General features: G+C 40.1%; 2 protein-coding genes across 3 annotated transcripts in view; one reads left to right on the top strand and one right to left on the bottom strand.

Annotated features, from left to right (window-relative positions):
• LOC311259048 (ankyrin repeat domain-containing protein 13C) overlaps window positions 1-7696 on the bottom strand; it is a 29539-nt gene extending 21843 nt beyond the window's left edge. Inside the window, exons 1-3 of one of the 2 annotated variants that reach the window (XM_084355876.1) lie at window positions 7590-7680; window positions 7024-7501; window positions 4123-4164 (exon numbers count right to left, since the gene is read on the bottom strand). In XM_084355876.1, coding sequence (XP_084212002.1) covers window positions 4123-4164; window positions 7024-7399 — 418 coding nt within the window. In that variant the 5' untranslated portion in view covers window positions 7400-7501; window positions 7590-7680. Of the gene's footprint in view, window positions 1-4122; window positions 4165-7023 lie in introns of both variants that reach the window. The other variant, XM_084355875.1, reaches the window with a different exon arrangement.
• Window positions 7697-9938: 2242 nt separating this feature from the next.
• On the top strand, window positions 9939-21083 carry LOC311259206 (cystathionine gamma-lyase-like). The gene is made up of 12 exons (XM_084356188.1): window positions 9939-10239; window positions 12618-12699; window positions 13391-13486; window positions 13602-13711; window positions 14007-14141; window positions 14281-14338; window positions 15260-15337; window positions 15690-15842; window positions 16347-16468; window positions 16893-16945; window positions 17407-17545; window positions 20109-21083. The coding sequence occupies exons 1-12, from the start codon at window positions 10054-10056 to the stop codon at window positions 20121-20123; spliced, it is 1227 nt and encodes a 408-aa protein (XP_084212314.1). The 5' UTR covers window positions 9939-10053; the 3' UTR covers window positions 20124-21083.
• The last annotated feature ends 2731 nt before the right edge of the window (window positions 21084-23814 follow it).

Here is a 23814-nt window from a genome sequence, read left to right as displayed (position 1 = left end):
GCCTCACAAAGAGCTTTACATCAGCGCACAAAAAGGCCAGCCTCTGTGTTTATGCATTAGTCCGATGTGTGCCTCGACTGAGCAGCTGATCACAGAGGTTGATGACGAGAAGACACAGGCGGCTCGCTTTCTGACGTAAGCCTTGCATTCCCGTAGGTCTCTGACCCATACATCACCCCGCTTAATCCAATGATTGTGTAATAATAATGACAGCATTTAGCGGATATACATTAATCATAGAGAGAAGAGCCATGGCGACTGTAGCTCAGGAGGTAGAGCGGGTCGTCTAGTAATCGGAAGGTCACTGGTTCGAGTCCCGGCTCCCCTCAGTTACATGTGGAAGTGTCCTTGGGCAAGATACTGAACCCCAAATTGCTCCTGATGAGCAGTTGGTGCCTTGCATGGCAGCCTCCGGCATCAGTGTGTGAATGGGTGAATGTGCCAAGTATTGTAAAGCGCTTTGAGCTGTCAGTAGACTGGAAAAGCGCTATAGAAATGCAAGACCATTTACCATGTGTTCTCAGCGGCAAACTTGCAGGTTGGCTTTCAGGCTTTCAGGTACACGGAGTTGACTGGATTAACTGATGGCCGTTTGAGTTACCATCTTGTCTGACCTTCTATACTATCTGTTTTATATGCTTTAAAATATGTGTTCAAGATCTGTCTTCAATTTTCAGTTTCATATTTTTATACAACTGATTAATAATGAATGTTAAAGAAAGCAAGGAAGAATTTGAAGCTGGAACCAGAGGATGTTTGGTATATATACAACCACACATTATTTTTAAACTAGTGGAGTCGTCCCCTGCTTGCTATTATAATAATGCAGGTTTAAGGCACTTCTCACTGGCTTCACTTTTCAGAACCAGAAGCTCAAACCTTATTTACAGTCGCTTTATTTCCTGTCAACTCTCCACTGCCAGATAACAAAAAAACATAAAATTCCCCAAAACTAAACTTTTTCAAAAAGCCGTTTTCTGCGGATTGGTTGATTTACTAACTGGCTAATTGTTTCAGGTCTATAATCACACAATTCAGTTATAATATAATGTAATACAAATTTGGTAAATATAAAAATGATACATTTCTTTCTGAGTTCCTTGCAGGAAGCTGGGAAAGAATAAATCAAAAAACTGCGGGTCATTAATTTGAATAAAATCAAAAAGAGCTGTCTGGATACATTAGCATCTAGCCTATAACTCATTAGCCTTCGTGTGCCGTCCAATTCAATCCAATACGCAGTCATGAATGTACTGATAAAAGGACGTCTCCCTTTTGGGTCTCTGGGTTGATTGCATGTGCAGCAGCTGTATGGAGGTCCTGCCCGAGTCACAACTCTAACAGAGGAATGAGGGAGGCAGAGCAGGATGGAGAAAATAAAGTGCTAATCTAATGCTTCACTACGTGCACTGGCTACAGATGGGGTACTTGTTAAGAGGCTCTGTGGGCTGTTAAAACCCCCACCATCAGCGCCCAGTCTGATCGCGGCTGAGTACATCTATAAAATGGCTTTTTTGCTCACTTCCTCGCCATAGATCGTATACTCAGCACACCAAATCAAACAGGAGTTAAAGAAACACATTGTCACAGTCTCTGACGCAAAACGGATGCTCTTTCACGTCATCTGGTTTGCTAGGTTGTTAATATACATAGTGGGACTCTAACTTACTACTTTTTTTTCCTTTGGAGACAATCAGATCAAAGTTGCCTGATGTGCCATTTCAGAGGAAGACTGACCTTGCCAGACTGGCATATTGGCTCTAAACGCCCACTTGTTTGTCATCTTCTGTCTCTGAAATATGATTTTATATTTGTGGCCATGGGAACAGATAACACAACCACTGGCAAAAAAGGAAAACCTTTTCTGTCCTTTGACGAAACGGGCTTCAGGAGAAAACTGTCTTCATCTGAAACTGGGTGTGAATACAGTATTTACTGTACTTCTAGTTTCAATATCCAGAGAGTTTCATTTCAAGAGAATGTGTCCAGGATTTATAACATTTACACATTGGGTTTATTAACTTTTTATCACCTTTTTACTTTTCCTCTGTTTTATAGCTGAAACAATTGGTTGATGCATTAACGAGGTGATTGACAGAAAGTTATAATTAATTGAAATATAATCAAAATCGCAATATGGCCAAGTGTAATATCCAAATCACAGAAACTCGGATTTTCAGATTAAGGCAATTTGTGTCAAAACAGCATTATGATGAAGAACTAGTGATGCCCTGACCTACAAATCTTGGTCTTCTTTTGGAAGAAAACACACGTTTTGCCCAACAAATGTCACATCATCATAATTGTAATAATTTTTTCAGTGAGGATGAATACTGTGATGCAAAAAAAAGATTATTCCCCGTAATCCTGAATCATATTGTCATTATAATATCTGTCAAATAATCACAACCATATTGTGTGGCTGCACTTTGATAACTAAACCGTGTTTCTCCAAAACCATGCTGTTTTTGCTTGTTTTATTTCATTTTAAGCTGTATGGATTTGGGCTGTGGAATGCTGGTCAGACAAAACAACAACATTTGAAGATGTGAGCTTGGGCTTTGAGAAAGTATAATAGGTATCTGTCAGTATAGAACACATTTTATAATCCAAGAATAACTGAAAAAAATAACTGGCAGACTAATCAATGATTCAAATGTTTTTTTGTTGTGGCAGCTGTTAACATTTCCCCTGAAAACTTTTGGCAACTCTGAAAGAAAAAGAGTCTGCATAATAGCGGCAGAAACAGCATAATGCATTTTTCCATTACGGGAAAAATAAGTGTGGACAAAGTATTATGCCTTGATGTGCTGTTCCTAGTTGGTGTAAATTAGATAGTTAGTGTTTTGTTTCTGGACAAATGTTAATTTAGCCTTGCATCTGTATTCATGTGCATATACATATAAAAACAATGCTCCTTCTCACTATTTCATTAGTTAACAATGGCAGAATCACAAATCAGTACTGTATCATGCTCCAATTTGACTGTTAGTGAAAATATAGTCTCTCTTCTTCTTCTACAATGTATTTTTTCACCTGTACAATAACAAAATCTCAAATTTAAGGAACTACAGATGAGCATTACTCACATTACTAGTCAGGCCAATCATAAACACACACACTCAGCCATACACAAAGAAAGCCTTGTCCTATCCATCCCATCAGACCAGCAGCCACACCCAGACTACTCTATGATCTAATGCCTTTAGCCTGTCTGGCCAGAGCATCCCTGGAGGACAGGCTGGCAGCTAAGGCAAGAGATAGGCAACCTCATTAGCACAATCAGTTCCATAGTGTCTTATCCACCACCTCACTCCAGCACTTCACTACCAATAGTCAGTGGCAGGGCTTTCACGCCAGCGACAGGAATTGAACTTAGCAAATGTGAAATCAATTGAAACCCATGCTCAAATGACAGAGACTAAACAAATGGGAATGTGCAGTGCGAGTGACCCTATCTGAGCTGATCACTGGGAGTGTGTGCTGCAGAAAAAGGGGATTAATTTTTTAGTAGCATGTTCTGAAGCCTGCCTGTGAAATTTAATGTAAGCATCGACTCACAGGGGGGCAGTGCATTAATGTTTTATGCACATGCTTTCAGTCTGGTTGGTGCAATTTGGCTAAAAACAATATCATGTAAAAGGTTTGTACAGAGCCTTGATACATGATGGCATATTCATCATATACACCAAACTGTTTTTGTTTGTTTTAAAATGTTATTCTAGTATGTGAATACACAACTTGGTACACTTTTTGATTGGCACAACTCACATATGTATTAAACTGAAGAAAAGACATCCATAAGAAAGGAGGAAAATAGTCTCCTTGCTAAATTCACTTTTTTCACCCGGCAAAAATCCATAAACACAACCTCTTCATTCATGCATGAGCATCTTGCCGTCTGGGATTTGTGTGGTGATCTGTGACAAATGTCTGGTGGTGCTTAGCCAGACAAATGAACACACACAAAGACAGGAAAATAAACGGAAAAACACACACACAAATAAACGCAAACACAAACAGAAGACATACAAACCCGCAGAGAGCATTCATTTAGAAAGCCACAGAGACATAGAGAGACACAACCATGAACCACATGGACATGTGCTTCCTTAAACTCACCTTTGTGCCCCATCATGACAGCGAGATGCAGCGGTGTGTTTCCTATAGGAGGAGGGAAAAAAGCAGAATTTATCGGCAGTCTTTGATATTCACAGTAAGAGGTGAGAGGCTGTGACAATCACTGTGCTTCTTCTGTCACACTCAGGGGGAATTAAATATTTAAATTGGGAGGCAGAATCCACTTAACTCCTGATGATATACTAACTACATGCCTATTGTGTGTTCTTCTACCATGACAAGCAATATTATAGTCTATTAACCTACTGAACCCCCCATAATTAGCTGCATTTAACTGACAGGGACATCGCTTGTTAACAGTAAACACTGACTGGTAAAATAACATTTGAGTCAGGTGTGGAGAAGCACAGGTTTTCTTCCCAGCATTGTGAAATGTGCCTCATAAGCATTGGAAAATCCCTCAAGAGGAAGACAAACTGCCCAGTCAGCTCCTGCAGGCAGGGGAAGAGCAGTGGACAAGCACCCAGAGTAAAGAGGGCCCACCCTGCAGAAACCCTGATGTAAGTGAAAATACAAGCTGGAGATCAGGCAGCTAGCAGTCCCTCCCAATGTGTAATAATAAACTTTATAGGTACGCTAAGATATCGTAGGTCTTTGACCCAACAGTCACGGCTGACAGTTCAAGTGTCGTTGGGTAAGACACTGAACTCCTACCTGCTCAAACACTGTAAATGGTGCTGAAAAGGATCGTTCACCGACCTGAATCCCCGGTGCTTGTATCAAACCATGCAAATATTTTCATGTTTTTCTGCTGAAGTTTAGAGATATCAGTCTCTGAGATTTTTACCACCAAACCAATACAATGGAGGTGAACTGAGTTTCATTTATATTACTAAAACTTGTTAAAAAACAAAACAATTTAACACCCATCAGCAATGTGCCTTTCCAAAAAATCAGTGTGCTGGTTATGGTTGCTGTGGTAGACCGGTTTCAAGGTATACCATGATATGAAAATTGAAGGTTATTGTAGCGTGTACATTTGCTTATCAAGGGTATTGAATTCTAGTGTATTATTAAAATGTACTGTATATATTTCAAGTTTTTATCAAGTTTCATGTTTGTCAAAACATAATAACATTCTGTTTTCATTCCTTTAAGGGTCATTGTAACTAATTATTATAACTAGAATGGCACTCAGAGCATAAACCTCTGTTTAAACCTGCTAGCTTTATCCAGATGAGCACCAAAAGTTAAGGGGATCTATTCTGTGCAGAGATACATCCTCCATCCAAGTTTGGGGGGAATCCGTTCAATAGTTTTTGTGTAATCTTGCTGACAAACCAAGCAAAACAACCAACAAACGGACATGGGCGAAAACACAACCTCCTTGGCGGAGTTAATAATTGTGTAATACAGCAAACCCTAATACCATTAAATCATCATATTTTCTGAACTAGCTGTCGTATCATGAATATAGGCGCGGCAATAGCTCAGTCCGTAGGGACTTGGCTTGGGGACACAAAGGTGGCCGGTTCAAGTCCCACTCGGATCAAAAAAGCAAGACACGACCCCTAACAGTGCTCGTTGCATGTGGCAACTCCTCTATACTGTGTGTGTGTGTGTGTGTGTGTGTGTGTGTGTGTGTGTGTGTGTGTAAAAGAATTTCCCCTTGTGGGATTACAATAGTATGATAAATTACAATATCTCATACGGTTGCATCCTGGTTATTATCAGATAATCCAGACCTTGCTGTCATTAGTTTAAACTGGGAATGTAAAAGTATGAATCTAGTGTTGAAATTATCAATCAATTAATCGATGACACTAGTCATCATTTTTTTATGAGAAATTATTCATTCATTAGACAAGAACTGCCAAAAGTAAATGGTTCCAGCTTTGGCTTTGAGGGCTTTATGCATTTCCCTGTTGAAAATTTAATGTAATTTAACACTTAACTGCAAATAATTGTCTTGGGATTTTATAACTGTCTGATTAATCAATAATAAGCCCAATTACACTGGACAACTGAAAACCCTGGAACAGTATACCAATATTATTTGAATGGCTTGATACAACTACTGGTGCACAAAGTGAGAAACCACTGTAACGATTAGAATAATCTAACTATTATTCTATTCTATTCTAACAAATAGAATTAATAATAAAGCTTTATTTTTGTTGTTACTCTTCTGACTGTCAATCAAAATGTAAACAAACTAACAGATTCTAATGGCGTTATGTGACAGTCAGCCTGTATCCATTGAAAGCAAAACTAATGTGTGAGTAAACACACAAACTGCTGCCACTGAACCATACCGACCCTCAACAAGACAGGCAAAACCCTCTGAACAATACAGGATCCAGTTCCAAAACAACACCAGAGGCAAGTGCCCTGTCTGACACCTTGCTGTGGTTACACCATGTCAGAGCTTTGATATGAGGAGAAACCACATTCCTATTCTGACACTGAGCAGGACTGCACGCCATCTTTTGTCTCGACACGTGAACTGGACAGACCAATCTTAACCTTTTGCTAGATCAGGGAGGGTTTCTTTTGGAAATTGTGGTATTATCTGAGCAGACCTTGCCCCACAGAAGAGGTCCTATAAGCCTCCCAAAGTCGTGTAAAGAATCTCCAAATACATTGACTTAACCACATAGGGCTTATCTGGAAATTTCAATAGATTCTTTTGTGTTCTGTTAACTTGAAAACACTGGATTCACAGAAATCTTATATTAGGGTAGTGGAATCAAACTATTCCTCATATTGGGGATCAGCTGCACAGGCTTTGGTAGGGAAAGCCTCGCCTACTTCCAGTGCTGCTGGAGATTGATGGCCTATTGGCTAACTAAAACTAAGCTGCAATGGACCTTGAAATTGGTAGATCATGATGATTTTTTTGGGGATCCTGCCTTTAGGAGATAGAGCAGTTGTCAGACTCACCATGGACGTCTTTCTGGGCAATATTCTGCGTCCGTATGAGCGAAGACAGACGTCGAACATCTCCTTTAAACACACATTCATGCACCGGAAAGTCCTGCCCGGTTCTGATAATGGGGTTTTTGTTATTGTCATCGATGACATCCGATGTTGACAGTGTGTTGGTGTTAGCATTAATCTGCGACTGTTGGTTCTGCTGCTGTGTGGATGACGACTTGATTAACTTGTGATTGCTGAAGATTTTACTCGCTCTGCTCTTGTTGTTCGTCTTGGAGGCGGTGAACGTCCCGGTGGCAGCCTCCTCGTCCGGCTCCAGTAAATCCTCGTCCTTGCTCGGCCTGTGGTCCTTGCGCAGGGAGCGGATCTTCTCTCCGGTCATTTTCTAAACAGTCGACGCTGACGGAGCAGAGGGTGTCGTCGCTGACGATGACCCTCCGGGCGAACTGATGCGATTCGCCAGTTGGAAGTCTTCACGCAAACACTGTAAATTGCACAACATGAAAAACACTTACTTCTCCGCCGGGCAGGTAAAAACAACCGTTTGAAGAAAGTGCACTTTTTTTGTTCACCGGTTTACTATGAAAACAAACAGTTCGCTCTCCTCCTGTCGTCCAAAGCTGCCGTTGGTCGCAGCACAACATAAGCGGCTCCAGTTGACTAGTACGGAAGATTCGGCTGATGTCTTCCGCCTCGTAGTATCGCGAGAGTTCAGGAAGGGTTACTAACGGTCACTGGCCAGTACATACAGCACGCAGAGGTAGTTTTTCTGGTCATGACTTTACATACTGTTTGATCATTTTGTAGGTGTTACGTCGACTGTATAGTCCACCAAACCGTAAAGAAAAACTAGGTAATTAGCTTAAATTAGCTCAATACAACACTGACAGCAACCATTCTGCATAATAGGTACTTTAACATTAATTTGATGTTACTTTCTTATTTTTACATGAAGATAGTTTAGATCGCATATATAGAAGAACATTTACATCATGGAATTGCTACTTTTATTTAAATACAGGCTCTGAACATCTATTCCACCATTGACTGTTATACACAGTCTATTGATCGGATACAATGTATTTAATCTCAAAGGAAATTGTTAGGCCAGAGATTGCTACAAAATGTACAGTACAATGGAAAAACAGTAACAACCAGTGGGTTCCCCAAGTCAGGGTCACACACTGTGCCCAGCTTCAGACAATAGAGACTATTACATATTAGTGAAATATACAAAAATATTAAAAAAAAAGTGTTTCAGAAGATAAATCCAAAAAACATGCCTGATGCAATAAAAAACAGAAGTAATACAAGTTAGGTACAAGAGAAAACTAAAAGTGACATTGAGAGTAAAATTGATTGATATTGAAGGTAGTAAAAATCAATATAATAATCAACATTACATGATAGTAAATGTGAATAATAATGAGAAGTAGTACTACACATGATATTAAGTAGTGTTATTGGTTGGATATTGTGGAATGGTATTACATTAACATACAACTACACCTAACAATGTTAAAGTCTTGTGTGTTTGAACTCTATAAGCCTATTGACAATGAATATTATTATACGGAATACTTGTAGTAGCAGAAAGCACACTTCATTGCTCCAATAACCTGAGGAAAATGTGTGAAAGACGAATAAAAGTTCAATTTACATATTGATTAAAAAATGTATCAAAGATGACACCGGCAGCAGCAGACCCAGACATGCTGATGGATCATTATTTCCAGTTTTCTGGTTGACTTCAGGGTATAGTCATACAAGATAAATAAACATCATTTTGTTCTTCTTTATGTAATAAAACACCTCCAGGTCCACAGCAGTGCTGCACTGTGGAGTTTTCACTTTGGGCTCTGGGTAGTTGTGGTGGCATTTCTCACTATTTTCAGAATCTTTACAAACCAAACATTTAATTGATTAATGGAGACAAAAATAGGATTAATCCAGACTCTTACCAATGTTATTTCATATTGCTATTCAAAAGCATCTCATGCACTTACTATTGGAAAAAAAAATCACTTATAAATTAGCATTTCAGTGAGATAAATGTAAGATGTTTGTAGACATTTTTTTTCTTGTTCCACTGGCAGATTTTTCTTTTACTTATTACAAGCCAGAAAAACGTTGTGTTCATAGTTTTAACTTATTTTTGGAGTTTCATTTTCCAATGCTGCTTTTTTACATTAATGCATGACTAATTACAATCTAATGATTGTTTGTATATAAACATTTGCAGAAGGCATTTTCTGCACCGAGTACTTACATTTCTTGATTACACTTCGATAATTTTACCTTTATTTGTAACAGAATATTTTTACAGAATAATATTAATACTTTTACTTAAGTTTAGGATCTGAACCCTTATTCCACCAGTGCACAATGCAGGTGAACTCAGTGTCCCCTACGTTTTTGCTGGAGCATATATCTGTCCACCTTTAAACAGGGTGAAGCAGCACAGGCTTGTAGTGAGGCACGTCCTCCCCCTATAGCTCAAGAATGGAAACACAGCTGAACATCCCGCACGCGGAACAAAAATGCACACGTCAATGTCTCATTTCACAACTACAACAGTTATGGCTGATCATTGTAGAGAGTTTTGATATTGTTCCTCCTATTTAGTTGCTTCTTTTTAGATTTTGACTTTAGAGTGACATTTTATAGGGCATTTTTTTTTGCACAATTCTCAAGGTGTCTCTAAAATGTTAGTTACACTTAGTTAATAAAGTAAATTTAGTAAATAAAAGCATATAAATGACATAAAAATGTGCTCCCTCTGACTCAAACAACAGGAAGCGTTACATCAGTACATACACACAGAACGCACACAACGTGCACGGTCACGTGGGTTCGACGCCCCTGCTCAACCACCAATCAGCGCCTTCCACTGCTTGTTGATGAGCGCTGATTGGCTGACGGGGACGAGCGCAGCGCACAGCTACGTTAAATTGCTTTCCACCCTTTACCATACAAAGGTAATGCATACTCATCCTCAGTTCAGTTAAGTCCACGCTTGGGGGAAAGCACACTGTCATGGAGCAGAATCACAAACAAGACGAGCAGAGCGACGTGTTCGCCGGCTTCAAAACGGCCTTCAAGTCGTTCGCCACAGAGGCGATCCACGTCGGCCAGGAGCCGGAGCAGTGGAAGTCAATGGCTGTGGTGCCGCCGATTTCTCTCTCCACCACGTTCAAGCAGAACGCACCAGGAAACCACTCCGTAAGTAGCCCGCTGTGCCTTGGTTATTTAAAGCGGGGGGTGAAGAGGAAGACGGGTAATGAGGAAGATGGTGGTGTGCACGTGCCCCAGTCAGACTATATTAGCATGATAGTTTATGTGTTATCCGAGTATATTTATGTAATGTATCTGAAATAGTCTGGTGCTCTGTGGTTAGATGGATTAAGTAACATCACAGAAGAACAAACAGAAGGAGCTGCCTAGAGTAAACTTTTTCTTTGAAAAAATCAAAGTTCAAGTCCTTCTAGACCCCCTTCAGATCGAAATATTCTATAATTCTATAGTGATCTATAATATTAATATTTCCATGGTCATTACAATATATGTATATTGTCCTGTGTTGCGTTGATGTAGCAGTGTGCTTCATTGGAAAGTCACAGATCACTACTACTCAAAGTTATTTGGGGATATTTCAGTGTTTCACTTCACTTCTCTTGTTTATTTCGTTGACATCTGAATTTTTATTATGCGTTTTATGAATATTTACGGTCCCCACAAATAATGAGACACCTTTAATAGACTTTTATTGCACCCATATCCCAATATCCCTTACTTATTTTGAGTAGTGTATATACAAATGGGACTTTTCATACCAACTCACCTAGGTACTCCCAGTAATTGTAATGGATTTCCTTTTTAAGTTCTGAGTTTTTTAAGTTTCGCCCTCAGTCAGTTTCAACCCAATCCAGTGAAAAAAGGCATGTGTTGAGGCTTTACACCGATACAAAGAATCACAAAAATTATTAAATTCAATTCTGAGGGCCAAACTTTCATTACTAAAAAGGTCTTTGGAGTGTTTTTGCAAGACCACATGAATTTTATAGAAGTTTTGAAAGTTGCCATGGAATGACGCAAATACCTGCAGATATGTACAATAAAGGACTGTACAGGCAGTATGTAATAAATGTATCCTGTGTGTGTGTCATAAGCCTGTCTTACCTGTCAACTGTCAAACTAATGACCACCTATGTGGGTGCTCATCTGCTTCATCAGTCAAAAGGAAAATAAGAGAGCTTAACTTAATTTTTCTTCCCTTATTGTGCACATAAACCCGAGGCCATGCTGGGAAATCCAAAGTACAACAGCCTGTCTGTCTTTGGCACTCATTATTATCAAATTGTCGTAGTTTAAACAAGGCTGTTTCAATTTTTCCTCCAAGCAAGGTTGACTTTTATAACTGTCATTTGTCTCTGTCAATGATTATGCTGTAGTTAAGTCAAGAATTGACAGTCAGATCACAAGTCTTTAAGTGCTAAATTCCCATAATCTCACATGGATAACCCGTTAAATTAATGACTGATAGCCCAGGTCATGTATATTTTTTGCACGGAGGCACAATGAATGATTGTCTTTAATGTTTCCCTGTTTTAAGACTAATCTGGAGGCATATGTGCAGCATTAAGAGCTAAAAATGCATCCTCAATTAAATTACCAGACTAAAAAGAAATCCCCAAACCCACCATCGCACTCATGCTGATCTCCTGACCTATTTTGACCATTTTTTTTGTAAATCCTTGGTACGTCAACCCAGTACTCCCACAACATTCCTACTGAGCTTACAATGTCTCTATTGCAATTTGAATAAAGTTTGAAATAGCTATTCCGCCTTTTAAAACAGTTTCTGCTGCTTGTTCAGTTGTGAAATACCCAAACTCCAGTAAACTAGAGCAGGAATGTAAAGCTGCCTTTACATATGTTCATGTTTGAGGACCGACTATACAAACCCAAACTCAAGGCCGTTCAAGCTCCATGTGTGACTTAAGGCAGAAGCCTCCATTGTTCACTTACACATGTCTTGTATTAATGTTACATGTGCGGAAAACTAACGTACCTCTATTTTGAATTGCTTAACACTAACACTTTAATATAATCCAAAACCTGTATTACATTTAAACTAGTGGATCTATCTATTTATAGTATCTCATATTAACAGCCAAACGATGTGTGATTGTACGCACTTGGAACAAACGCAATGAGCTCATATAACCACTGTCTCAAATTGCTTGGTGTGGCCTTCTTCTCTCACCTTTTACCTTGTTATTTTCAATGCTTTGACTGGCGGTTGTCCCAGTTTTAAATCCCTTATCAAACAAAAGACAAACACTGACGTTGCTGTTTGTGAAGGAGGCAAGCTGATACAGGTACAGATGTGTTGTTGAAACCTGTGTGCTGCCATCCAGCTGGGTTTTTAAGGTGATAAAGACGTTATGATGCCATCAAGGAATTTTTAGTGCTCCAGTGTAGCTGGGGATAAAACATAAAATGTATTAATGCGCACTTTTGTTTGGCCAACCCGCTTCCTCTTGTTGTTTGAACACAGTTTATTCTTATAAAAGCCTTGTAACCATGTTTTTATGTAGGGGTTTGAATACAGCCGGAGTGGAAACCCTACAAGAAACTGTCTTGAGAAGGCTGTGGCTGCTTTGGATGGAGCAAAATATTGTAAGTAACACTACTTCAAAAAATACTGACTTGAAGTTTTTTAACTACAGGTACATTTTCCATCTGATTCTATGTAAAAAGTTGAATGTAAAGGATCACATTGTATGCAGAGGTTTTCTATCATTTTGAGTGGATGTGATTTCTTACAGAGGACAGAATTAACAATTTGACATGCATTTCCTCACTGTACTTGAATGAATCTATGAACTGTTTTGAAAAACAGATTGTTTATGTGGAAGCTCAACTTATTGAACATAGCAACGTAGCAACATTATGTAGAAACCGGCATTTTGTGCAACAAGGCACCCCCTCCCCCCCACAGTTTCTGAGTGCGACACTACTGTCTCGAGTACAGAGACACCATTCAACTTGCAAAATATATTTTAGTTGGAAACATTCACAAATTAATTAAAGCCTCCACTTGTCCTGGTCCAGAGCTCCTGTTGTAGCACTGTAGACGTCAACACTCCCCCTGTGCACTGAGTGGGAGTGGGAAGATCATTTCTTTTGACTGTTTAACAGACACTCACATAATCACAGCTGATATATTATAGAGACACAGTAGTAGAAGTATTAATGGCATTGTATTTAACAAATAAGGTCATCAATGGATTATTTATATGCAAACATGCGGCTTCAGTTTCTGAAAAGGATTTTTGGTCTCAACGACTTCCGTGCTTTTTCCCTGCAGGCTTCGCTCTCGCCTCGGGGCTGGCAGCTACAGTTACCATCACTCACATGCTGAAGGCCGGCGATGGAATCGTCTGCATGGATGACGTGTATGGAGGTGCGACTCAATTTGTAACTTGGACAACTGTGTAGAAAAAAAACATATTGCAACAACTTTATTCACTGGCACAAAACGGCCCTTTGTGAGTATGTGTCTCTTTTTCAATTGCTAGGCACAAACCGCTACTTCCAAAGAATTGCCAGAGAACTTGGCCTGGAGGTGTCTTTTGCTGACTGTACAAAACCGGAGGAGCTGAAGGCTGCTCTGAAGGCCAACACTAAAGTGAGTCAAGGAAAGATACAGAGAATAAAGTGCTCTTTGTGTGCTGTTGTGTTGTGTGGTCTCCATCCCAAAAGATTCGATCATTTTAGTTACATAATTAACAAAAGACAAGTTCTTAAAGTTGAAGGCTGGTTTTGCAAGACTGTTGCATAATCAGATGCATCATTTGGGCAAACTAGAAACGGTCATTATGAATCAGCAATTTGTGTGGTGACTGGTTCGGCACATCTTTGCCCGTATCACTCCTTCTTTCCTCCTGCTACAATTAAATATCCTCATCTCTTTCTTGGTGTAGCTGGTGTGGATCGAGACACCCACCAACCCCACTATGAAGGTCGTCGACATCCGGGCCTGCTCTGAGTTGGTCCACGAGCAGAACAAAGACATAGTGGTGGTCGTAGACAATACCTTCATGTCTGCCTATTTCCAGGTCAGAATACTGATGAGCACTTCACGCTCTTTTGATTTTGAAATGGCAGTTCAGTCATTTCCTGCAATCGAATCCCAGTTCAAGTAGAAACTTGGTCATTGATTAACTCATGTGTTTGTCTTGTACTCTCGCTCCTTAGCGCCCCCTGGCTTTGGGAGCTGATATCTGCATGTATTCAGCCACCAAATACATGAACGGTAGGTTATGTCCATTTTCTCATTTTACAAACGTAAGGTTTCATTTAAGTTTGATTCAGATGTTTACAAGAACACATCAGAGCATCGGGGCCGCTGTTGGATGGTAAACCAGGGGTAAGAACAGTTCCTGAAGAAAATGGAGAATTTTGAGGATCTGTAGTCTGTAATTTTCATCACCAAGAATGTTATAATTAGAGGTTTTAGGACATTGAGAGTAGGGCGTGATCTGCCTCAGCATTTAAATCCAACATTTATTGTGAAAGGGGAAAAACAGCAACTATAGACATATGCAAAGCTAAAACATGCACATTTTATTTAATCTACCAAATCTAATCATTACTAATATAAATGATCCTTGCCGTCTCTTGACATATTTTGACTTTATTCCTAACATTACGAACCTAATTTGAAAAATTATCTAGTTTACTTTATAAAATTTGCACACAATTAAAGATTTTGTGTTAATGCTGTATTGTATTTAAAAGTGAATTGGTCTGCTTGAGGTGAATGCCTTGTCACTGGTATGTTTTTTATCTACAAAGCCATTCTTGGCAAATTTCCTATTTACTCATCTTCCCTTTAAAGTTGAAATATGGAAATCACTGTCTGCGTTCTCTTGACAATTTCTGATTTGTCGTTCCCAAAGTTCGAACTAAATTGGAACTTCTTAAGAATTTTGTACCACTGAGGTGAAATCCTTTGAGTCCAACGTGTCTGTATGCAAATATTTTATCTGATTATTTTAGTGTGTGTTCTCTGTTATTTCAATGCTGTTACCCTTTATTGCTATCACTATGGCCAGGCCCCTCTCATAAAAAAGAAGATCTGTGATCTTAATAGGACTGACCTGGTCAAATAAAGACTAAATAAAAGATAGAAAATAATCCGCCTGTCTTTTATTCCTGCATTTTGATTTGACAGGTCACAGTGATGTGGTGATGGGTCTGGTCTCTGTGAACCGGGAAGATCTGTACGAACGACTGAAGTTTCTGCAAAATGGTGAGTAGACTAGTAATACTTTAGTATTAGTATTCGTTTTCAGTAGACTTGTACTGAAACATTGACAGAAAGTTGCCAAATATCTTGATAATTGATTTATTGTTCAAGTCATTTATCAACCAAGAGGGCAATTAATTTAAGGACACAGATCTCAGTGTTCCTACTCTGCCACACTGTGCCACACAGTATTGGTGGATTGGTTATTTCAACCTGACCTACATTCACTAATTAAACAACCAAACCATGCTCCTGATGCCAAAGTCCCTTCTCAGAAGAAGTATTTGTTTCTGCGTTTGCCTGATCTGGGTTTTGGGCGGTTTGTGACCTTTTTGTTTGTCTTGCCTCGGTTCAGCCCTGGGCTGTGTACCCTCTCCCTTTGACTGCTACCTGTGCAACCGAGGACTGAAGACGCTACACCTGCGGATGGAGCGGCACTTCAAAAACGGCATGGCTGCTGCCAAGTTTCTGGAGGCTGATCCGAGAGTGGAGCGAGTCATCTTCCCAGGTGAACTATCAGCAGCAATACACACATAACCACTGTCATATAACCCTGATCATTCACCGCTCATATCACACCAGCTTATTGTTAAGATAGGCCTGTTATCACGCACGGCCAGATTTTAAAACAAACAAGAACCTGCAATTACTTTTAATTCCATGGTGGATGAAGAACATTACAAAACATGAAGTTGTTGCTCTGCACTTTGTCAGCTGAGGCCTTTCTCGTCTCCTTAAACACAGTAACTCCTGCTCATTGCCTCTGTTGACATATGCAGCTACACCATAGGTCTACATCTGCAGATACTGAATAGCAGTGAACCAAAGATGCAAACACCGAGGGTTAGGAAACCTTTTTACACACTTCTATTTGAAATCAACATTGGTGTCATCAAACCTACACACTGTCTATGAAAGGACACAACTCCGTTTGTCCCTGCTTTAGTGAAGTGAGACATCCTGTAATCACCACCTGATTTCAGTTTTTCATGTTTTCTCTCACTGGACCTAGGCTTGCCCTCTCACCCTCAGCATGAGGTGATGAAGAGACAGTGCACCGGATGTCCGGGGATGATCACCTTCTACATTAAGGGGAAACTCGAGCACGCCTCCGCCTTCCTCAGTAACCTCAAAGTAATTTGGCAGTAAATTTGATATTTTCCGTGTTTTGTTAGTTGGTGATGTTGGTAATGTCAGTATGGAGGCGCTTTTCACCAGACTGATAGCACAACTGAATGAAAAAACTACAAAGGTGCAACAACACAAGGTTTTATGAATGCACTGCAATTTTATGACCACATAAAAGTCTAGATGCTTTCGAAGATTGTTTTTAAATCGCTCTGTTTGTCCCAAGAGCACCATATTGTATTTTGGCAGACCTCTGCATGCCAACTGTTGGTACGTAAAAGATGACACCACATTTAGAGTGGTTTCTTTAGTCTGTTCTTTTTACGTGAGCTGATTTTTCAATTCCTCCTCCTATTTTCATGTTGTGTACACATTATTTATGTCCTGCTCTTTGTTTCACTTCCTGCTCTCTGTCTTATTCCTGTCACAGATTTTTGCAGTAGCTGAGAGTCTCGGTGGTTATGAAAGTTTAGCAGAACATCCGTAAGTATCCCTGCAGAATTAGTCTCTTAACAGAGTATTCGGTAACACTTTATAATATCCTTGAATATAGTTAATTAAAGTTAAGTTAATAGTGATTTGACTGTTAAACAATTACATGCTTTATGAACCATTTATTAAGCTATTGTTTATTGTAAAGTATGTCATTGTTGACAGTCGAATAACTGTACTAACTATAACTTTACAATTTATTGATGATGGTTATTATAAATGTATTGTTTTGGTAGCTGCACTAAAAACTCACTGTAATCTAAGATGTAATGTAACACATATCACCACCAGGGGGCAGCAGAGATCAAGAAACAAAACAAACTCTCTATCAGACTCAGATTTTAATTGAGACTATTTATTTCCATTATGAAGTCAGTGACTCTGCTCTAATCTTTATTGAAACAGCAGGATGTTTTTCTGTGTTTGGCTCATCGTCTTCTGTCATAATTTAGGGCGATTATGACTCATGCATCAGTGCCAGAAAAAGAGAGGAGTGTCCTGGGGATCAGTGACACACTGATCCGACTCTCTGTGGGACTGGAGGATGAGGCCGACATCATCGAGGACCTGGAGCAGGCGCTGGATGCTGCTGTAAGTAACATCCCCGATACTCAACATTACTTGAGTGCCAAACAATGACCTCTAGGTTTGTGGTCATGGAACTGTCTGTGTTGTTGACACTGAACAGTCTGTCTATGGCACCACCGCTCACTTTACACTTCAAGGTTTGAGATGAAGGAGACCCAGACGGCAGACGCGTGACGAGCTAATGATTAATCGGAGAATAAAAGCACCAAGGACTGCTGTGCTTATCTAGTTTATATCTAATCTCAGAATGGTGTGAGTCAATCAAGTGAGTCATGAGCTAATTTACAACATCCAAGAAACTGTTCCCAAGGCAAGCTGCTACTTGTTTACTACTTAAGCACAGTTCCGAGCACACAACCAACTTTATATTTGGTGCAGAAGGCGGCCCGTCTGTCAAAATGAAGACAAATCTGGCCTGGAGAAGAAGTGGCAATTATCTTGGGAACATTTAGGGGAGAGCCAGGCCAGGAAGAATTGCAGACCAGGATTGAGTTAGGTATGCAGTGGTTGCACAGCGCTGTGCTCTTTGTAGAGGGCTGCGGCCTATCCACCCATCCCATAAACCCAATCTCCCGGCTGCATGAGCAGATCCATCACACACTGAGGTTTCTGTATCTCTTGCTTCAGTCTGGGGTAAGACCCTATCAGTGCAGTCCGCTGGGGATATTCCTTCATTTGCACTTGCTCAACAAATCCCTGAGAGTTTATATTATTTATATAGTCACTCTCTTTTGTGTTACCCTATAATGTGCTGCAGGAATTAATACATTTTCTGGTTTCCTCTTCAGGAAGTCAGTGTTTTTTTTTTTTTAACGGGTGAAATGAGGTCCGTGGTCAGCACAAGCTTAAGAGATTTCCGTGTTGTGTTCTACAACCTAAAATACTTCATTATTATAATGCAATCATAACTATAAAGTGTTTACGTGTCTTTAAAAAGACAGTTGCTCACAATAGGCTAAATGAGACTACAGGAGTTGTCTGATGTGAGTAACTCAATAACGATATAATCGCGATGTCTAGGTATTAAAAAATGTGAGCAATCAAATCTTTACTTTACCTTGTTTATGGTGTGTTTTGATTTCAGAGACAGAAGAAATTGCCCTTTAAATACGAGTGTAGGGAGAGAGTCTATGAACATAGTGTAAAAAAGTGTACTAAAGAAGAATCAGTATCAACTACTCAATTACTAGTGAAGAGGCAACCAGATGAACTCATGAACAAAGGATGCACACGGCCGAACATCTTCCCTGGATTATTCAGACGATATTATCACATTATATTATTAACATGATATCAATTTCTCAGTTTATTCTCTGCAATAAGTCCATTAAAAAAAAACAACCCATAGGGAACCAAGGTGATGCTAACTTGTGGGTTAACCTACGGTAATACATCATCCCTGCCGCTCTCTCTTTACATATGAAAAATAATTATAGATTCTCACAAACGTATCGTCTAAAACCCTGATCTACTATGCGTGCTCTTCTCAGTATCATTCCTGCGGAAACATCTCAAAGTACTTCTGCTTTAGGAGACCGACTGATGGCTCATCAGAAGTGCTGCAGCATTCCCAGAATCCACTTTCAAGTTCATTGCTCAGTTTCACTTTCCTTCACCTCTGTGCACTGCTGTGCGCCGTTGCCTCTCAGATCTGGCTCTTCTCATCCAGACATCTGCACATCTATCCCGTTTCTCTCTGTTCATACCGCTGCTGTCGACATCTGAGGTTTTATTACACCTCTGTATTTCTCTCTGCCCTGGCACAGCGGCACAGGTTTTATCAAACACAGATTATTTTCATTGAATCGCTGTTTTTCTTTCCAGTGTGGAAGGTTGTGGATGTGTGTTTTATATTAAGCATGGAGGGGGGAAAGAATCTACAGAAAAAGCAAGAGTGCAACAGCTCAATCCGGCTCATGAAGACCCACGCTGGTTGAGATTTTAACACATTATAACTCTATTAACTGACCTCTAATGTTCAGATGATTCACCACTAATTCCCACCTACTGACTGCAGTACCATCAGAGGAGACATTTCAGCTCATGCAGCCGTATCCTGCACTGCAGCCTGCACCTCCTCTCCTCAGGGTCCAGATAATGTCTCTGAGTCTCTCTGCCGCCCATCTGAAGCAAATGGAAATTAAATGGAGACAAATATCTCTAATGACCGTCTGTGGGCCCCGGAAGAGGCACCTCTTGATGGTTGAAGCGTTTAATTGGTTGGGACAGCAGGTCAGATTGGGGCAGGCAGTTAAATTTCCAGTCAAGTGTCTTCATCCCAGGGTTAGTTTAGAATCACACACTGGGCTCTTGGTTAATTACTTGGAAGTTATCACTGGGTTGGTGCAGTTTACCATCTGTAGCTGTAAAATGTTAGGTCTGTGTTTTTATTGAATGGGTTTCTGTGCAGCGGGCTCTCTGTTAATCAGCTTTTTGTCCTGCCTGTATTGCACTTATCATCCAACACGTTATTAACTGTAGCTTCATGCCTGCTGCTTCCTGGATGTGGACTGAATGAGTATTGATTTCACTCATCACATTTTCTCTTCCTGTTGTCTTTTAAAAGCACCCAAAGAAGTGACGTGTGTTCATGAGCGTCCTCGAGGCAGATGAGGACCCGGAGGTACCTGAAGTCTTAAATCATCGCAGATCAACATGTAGTACCTCTGCTCAGCGCACAAACGGCAGAGATTCATCTATCAGGGAACAACTTTAAGAAAAAATACAAATCCATGCTTTCTGTGAATAACACAATTGTTACATGAGAATCTTTTTCATGCCTATTTTGCTATAACATCGGTTTTAATCTTATTTATCTTTTGCCGGTTTGGCTTTGTTTATATGTTTGTACGTGTTTTTGTTTTAAACCAGTCTCGTTTGTGCTTTATTCAGTCAAGGCTGATATGAACTGTATGAGCTTCTGGAGGAAAAACACCAAACATTTTCTGTATAATCTTGCTAAAAAAAAAACCTGTGCATTTCAGGCTGCATTCTAGTTTTGATGAACAAATGGAAAAATTCGAACCGGCATAGTTTGCTCTGTATTAATGACGTCTAATTACTCGACTAATGGACTCATACAGACAAAGCTAATGCCGCCACCTGCTGTCCAAAAATCAGATATATTTTCTCTTCACTGTTATCTACTGCTTTGCCATTCAAATCATTTTATATCAAGAATGTCTCACTTCAAAAATGATGATTAGAAATGTGTGGACGTGGCTGTATTGTTTGACCAGCATTCCCCAGCAATGTTCAAGGTTTTTTATTATACTAACAACCGAACGCTTTTAACAAGCTCAGAATAACGTTTGATGTGTGTTCTTGAACTCGAGTCAAAGCATTTGGGTCGATGACAAAAGCAAAATGTCTCCCAGGGAAGCATTGTTTTTTTTATTCTGTTTCACTCAGGCACTCCCTCCTCCTCCTGTAGTCACACATCACATCGCTGCTCGAGCACACTCTTCATTTGGGACAGACCACTCACGATCAATGTCATTTATGTAACCGACAAATCCATTAAAATCAGTTTGCAGTATAAGTCTCTGCGTCTCTCACTTCCTCTCAACCGCCCCGCTGTACAAACGCGAGTTCAGCATCAGTAACCGTAGCAAGTCGATCTGCCACAACCAATTTAGCCTGGGTAGTGAAGGGCCTGCACACTGGGGGTTTTAGCTGATGGATCAAATGAGCTAGTTGCTGTTCTAATGACCGAGCCATCAATAACATTTCCACAGGGAGACTTCAGGTTTCTATTCTCTCTCTGGAAGGTTTTTCCCTGGAACTTTTAATTTCTTGTTACTTACGACCGTGTAATGGGTATTACACTTCTGAGGAGCTTCTGAAATCAGCCATAGCAGCTGCAAACACCGACTCAGAGGACTGAAACCTGGCATGTTCAGTGAGATTTACAGATTTGTGCAAAGTGGTGGTCTGAATGGAAACAGGATTGAAGGGGAAGCTATGCATTAAAAGTAGAGGTGCTACTGAGGGGTCTGAAATTCAGCTCTCAACACTCCCTGCCTCGACTCGTGGTGGGGTCTGAGTGTGTGGTTACACATCATCATTCAGTGCAGGTTCTCAGTATCTTTCAGCTCCTTTCTGTCAGCCGGGGCCTTTTCTGGAGAATTCAGATGAGTCGTCAACATCAATAACAGTCTCTGACGAGCATTTAAACGGGAAGCATGGGAGATTATGATGTGGCTGTGTAGGCTTTTGGTGTGACTATGAATTTCCATTTACTATTGCTTTATCGGTGATAACACACATTACTGTATTTAGCAAAGTATGAGTCTTGAGTATAAACATAAAGTGGCGTTGTGGCGCCTAATGCCGGGATTCAACCTGTTGCATCACCGTTAAACAAATAAACCAGCTACGCGCTTTCACTTGAGGTCATCTGCACTCCATCACATCTGAAGTCAGAGATGACACTCATGTATGCAAGTTGTTAGATAAGAGGTTTAGAGCTCACACAACTATCTGTGTCAGTGACAGCGAAAACAAATATGGCAGCAGTTTGAAATATTGACTTGAGATCCCAGAAGTTGTGTCATCAACTTCAAACAGCTCATTTATTTTTGTCCAAAGACATGAACGTGGCGAAAGATGAAAGAGTGGGCAGTTAATCTGCCTCTGGCTACTGCTCTATAGGAGACCGTTAACACTTTCCTTTGAAGTTTCATCATTTCATCATCATTTTCACCTCAAACCAGTGTTGCATATACCTTACACCAAAATGCAGTGGACAGTTAGGTTAACGACATGTTGTGGATTTGCATATGGACAATTTCTTGCCAGGCTGCCAGTGGAGACTGCTCACAGCCAAGGAATAGCCGAGCACGTCACCCCATGTAAATCCACAACTTGGTGTTTTTACATGTCAATTTTTAAAAAAATAAAAAAGATATAACATATTTATTGGTGAACTTTAGAGGTGCTGGCTAGTTTTTTCCCCTTTTTTCCAGTCGAAGCTAAGGTCGCACATTTTGTCACTTTTATTGCAACAGCATGGCAGGCTGTAAACTTTGACCAACCATGTCAGAGGGCGGCACGATGGTTTATCAAAAGTACATTTTGTAACATCCAGAACAATTATTACATCTAGACTGTGGGAGTTGTTGGTTTGGTGAAGTAAATCAGTATCTGGTCAAACACAGGGAGCAGGTCTTGATGTTTCCCTGATTAAACAGTGAATAAACACTGAACCCATTAACTCTCTCACACATTAACCAGCTTGTTTGCATGGAGTATGGACCTGCCGTTTAACAGCAACAGTATGTGTCACAGTCGGTGTGTGGACTGACTTTTATTTTCCCTTGTAAATTACTGTGTGTAAAGGAAAAGGTAAATCAACCTGGTTGTAGTGGAATAAAGCCCCATCTGTGTCAAGGACGTGTAAAGAGTTATGATGAAAGTAACTGCAGTTCACAATCCCCGTCCAAATCTGGTTGTGTGTTCTCAGCGTTCAACGGTTGCGTCTCAATGTTGAACGGAGCGTATTGCCCTTTAATGTTAGCGTAATTGATGTATTAGCCCTTGAAATAGCAGCAGATTGAATGAGACAACCAAATGAACCAAACAAAAAATGACCCCATTGTAGCTGACCTTCAGAGCATCACACTTCATGTACAGTGTCATGTTATATAGCTTAGTTGTAATGGACTCCAACATTTATGTTCATTTTTATAGCGTGTCCAACACGCCTTGTTTGTTACAAATGGTCCTGCAGCCCTGAACCTCAGTTTCCCAGCTTACTCTTCAGTGGATAAACATATTATCCTCTTCTTGGTACTCCATTTTAAAACTGCAATTTCTAGTCTTTTTTTGATACTTTGACAGCCCAATCAAAAGAGAAAATCACTACTACAATTTGCTAAAAGCTTATCTATATTTAGGTCTTCCATTCAACACTGTCAGGTGGACAGAAAACGATAATTACGTCTGAAAGGGTTCAATCCCCATTCTTCTCTCAACCACGCTACACTGAAAAAGGAAAGAACGTAATTAGTCCTGTATTGATTTTAAATTATGTCAATTTTGCTGCTGTTCTGGGAAAACTAGAGAACAGCAGCAGTGGTCGATCCTGAAAGTGGACAGTTACTTTAACGCATTTATACCCACAACAGGGCTCAGCCACCTGAAAAAACAGATCTTTTTAGGAAATTTTGGATGCTTCTATGTAATCAGACTCAAGGTGGAGGTTATCTTATCTGCTGAAACACCACTGCTATTAAATACAATCATGTTCTGGCCGGAAAGGAAAAACCACT

Source organism: Pagrus pagrus, assembly GCF_965226575.1.
Source record: "Pagrus pagrus genome assembly, chromosome: 6".
Lineage (NCBI taxonomy): Eukaryota > Metazoa > Chordata > Actinopteri > Spariformes > Sparidae > Pagrus > Pagrus pagrus.
This window is presented reverse-complemented; position numbering and strand designations above follow the sequence as displayed.

Bases quoted from the DNA above. Each gene is read 5' to 3' on its own strand.
- LOC311259206 (XM_084356188.1), top strand. From the start codon at position 10,054: ATGGAGCAGAATCACAAACAAGACGAGCAGAGCGACGTGTTCGCCGGC. The intron at 12,700-13,390 runs GTAAGTAACACT...TTTTCCCTGCAG, and splicing joins TTTGGATGGAGCAAAATATT to GCTTCGCTCTCGCCTCGGGG. The intron at 14,142-14,280 runs GTCAGAATACTG...CTCGCTCCTTAG, and splicing joins TCATGTCTGCCTATTTCCAG to CGCCCCCTGGCTTTGGGAGC.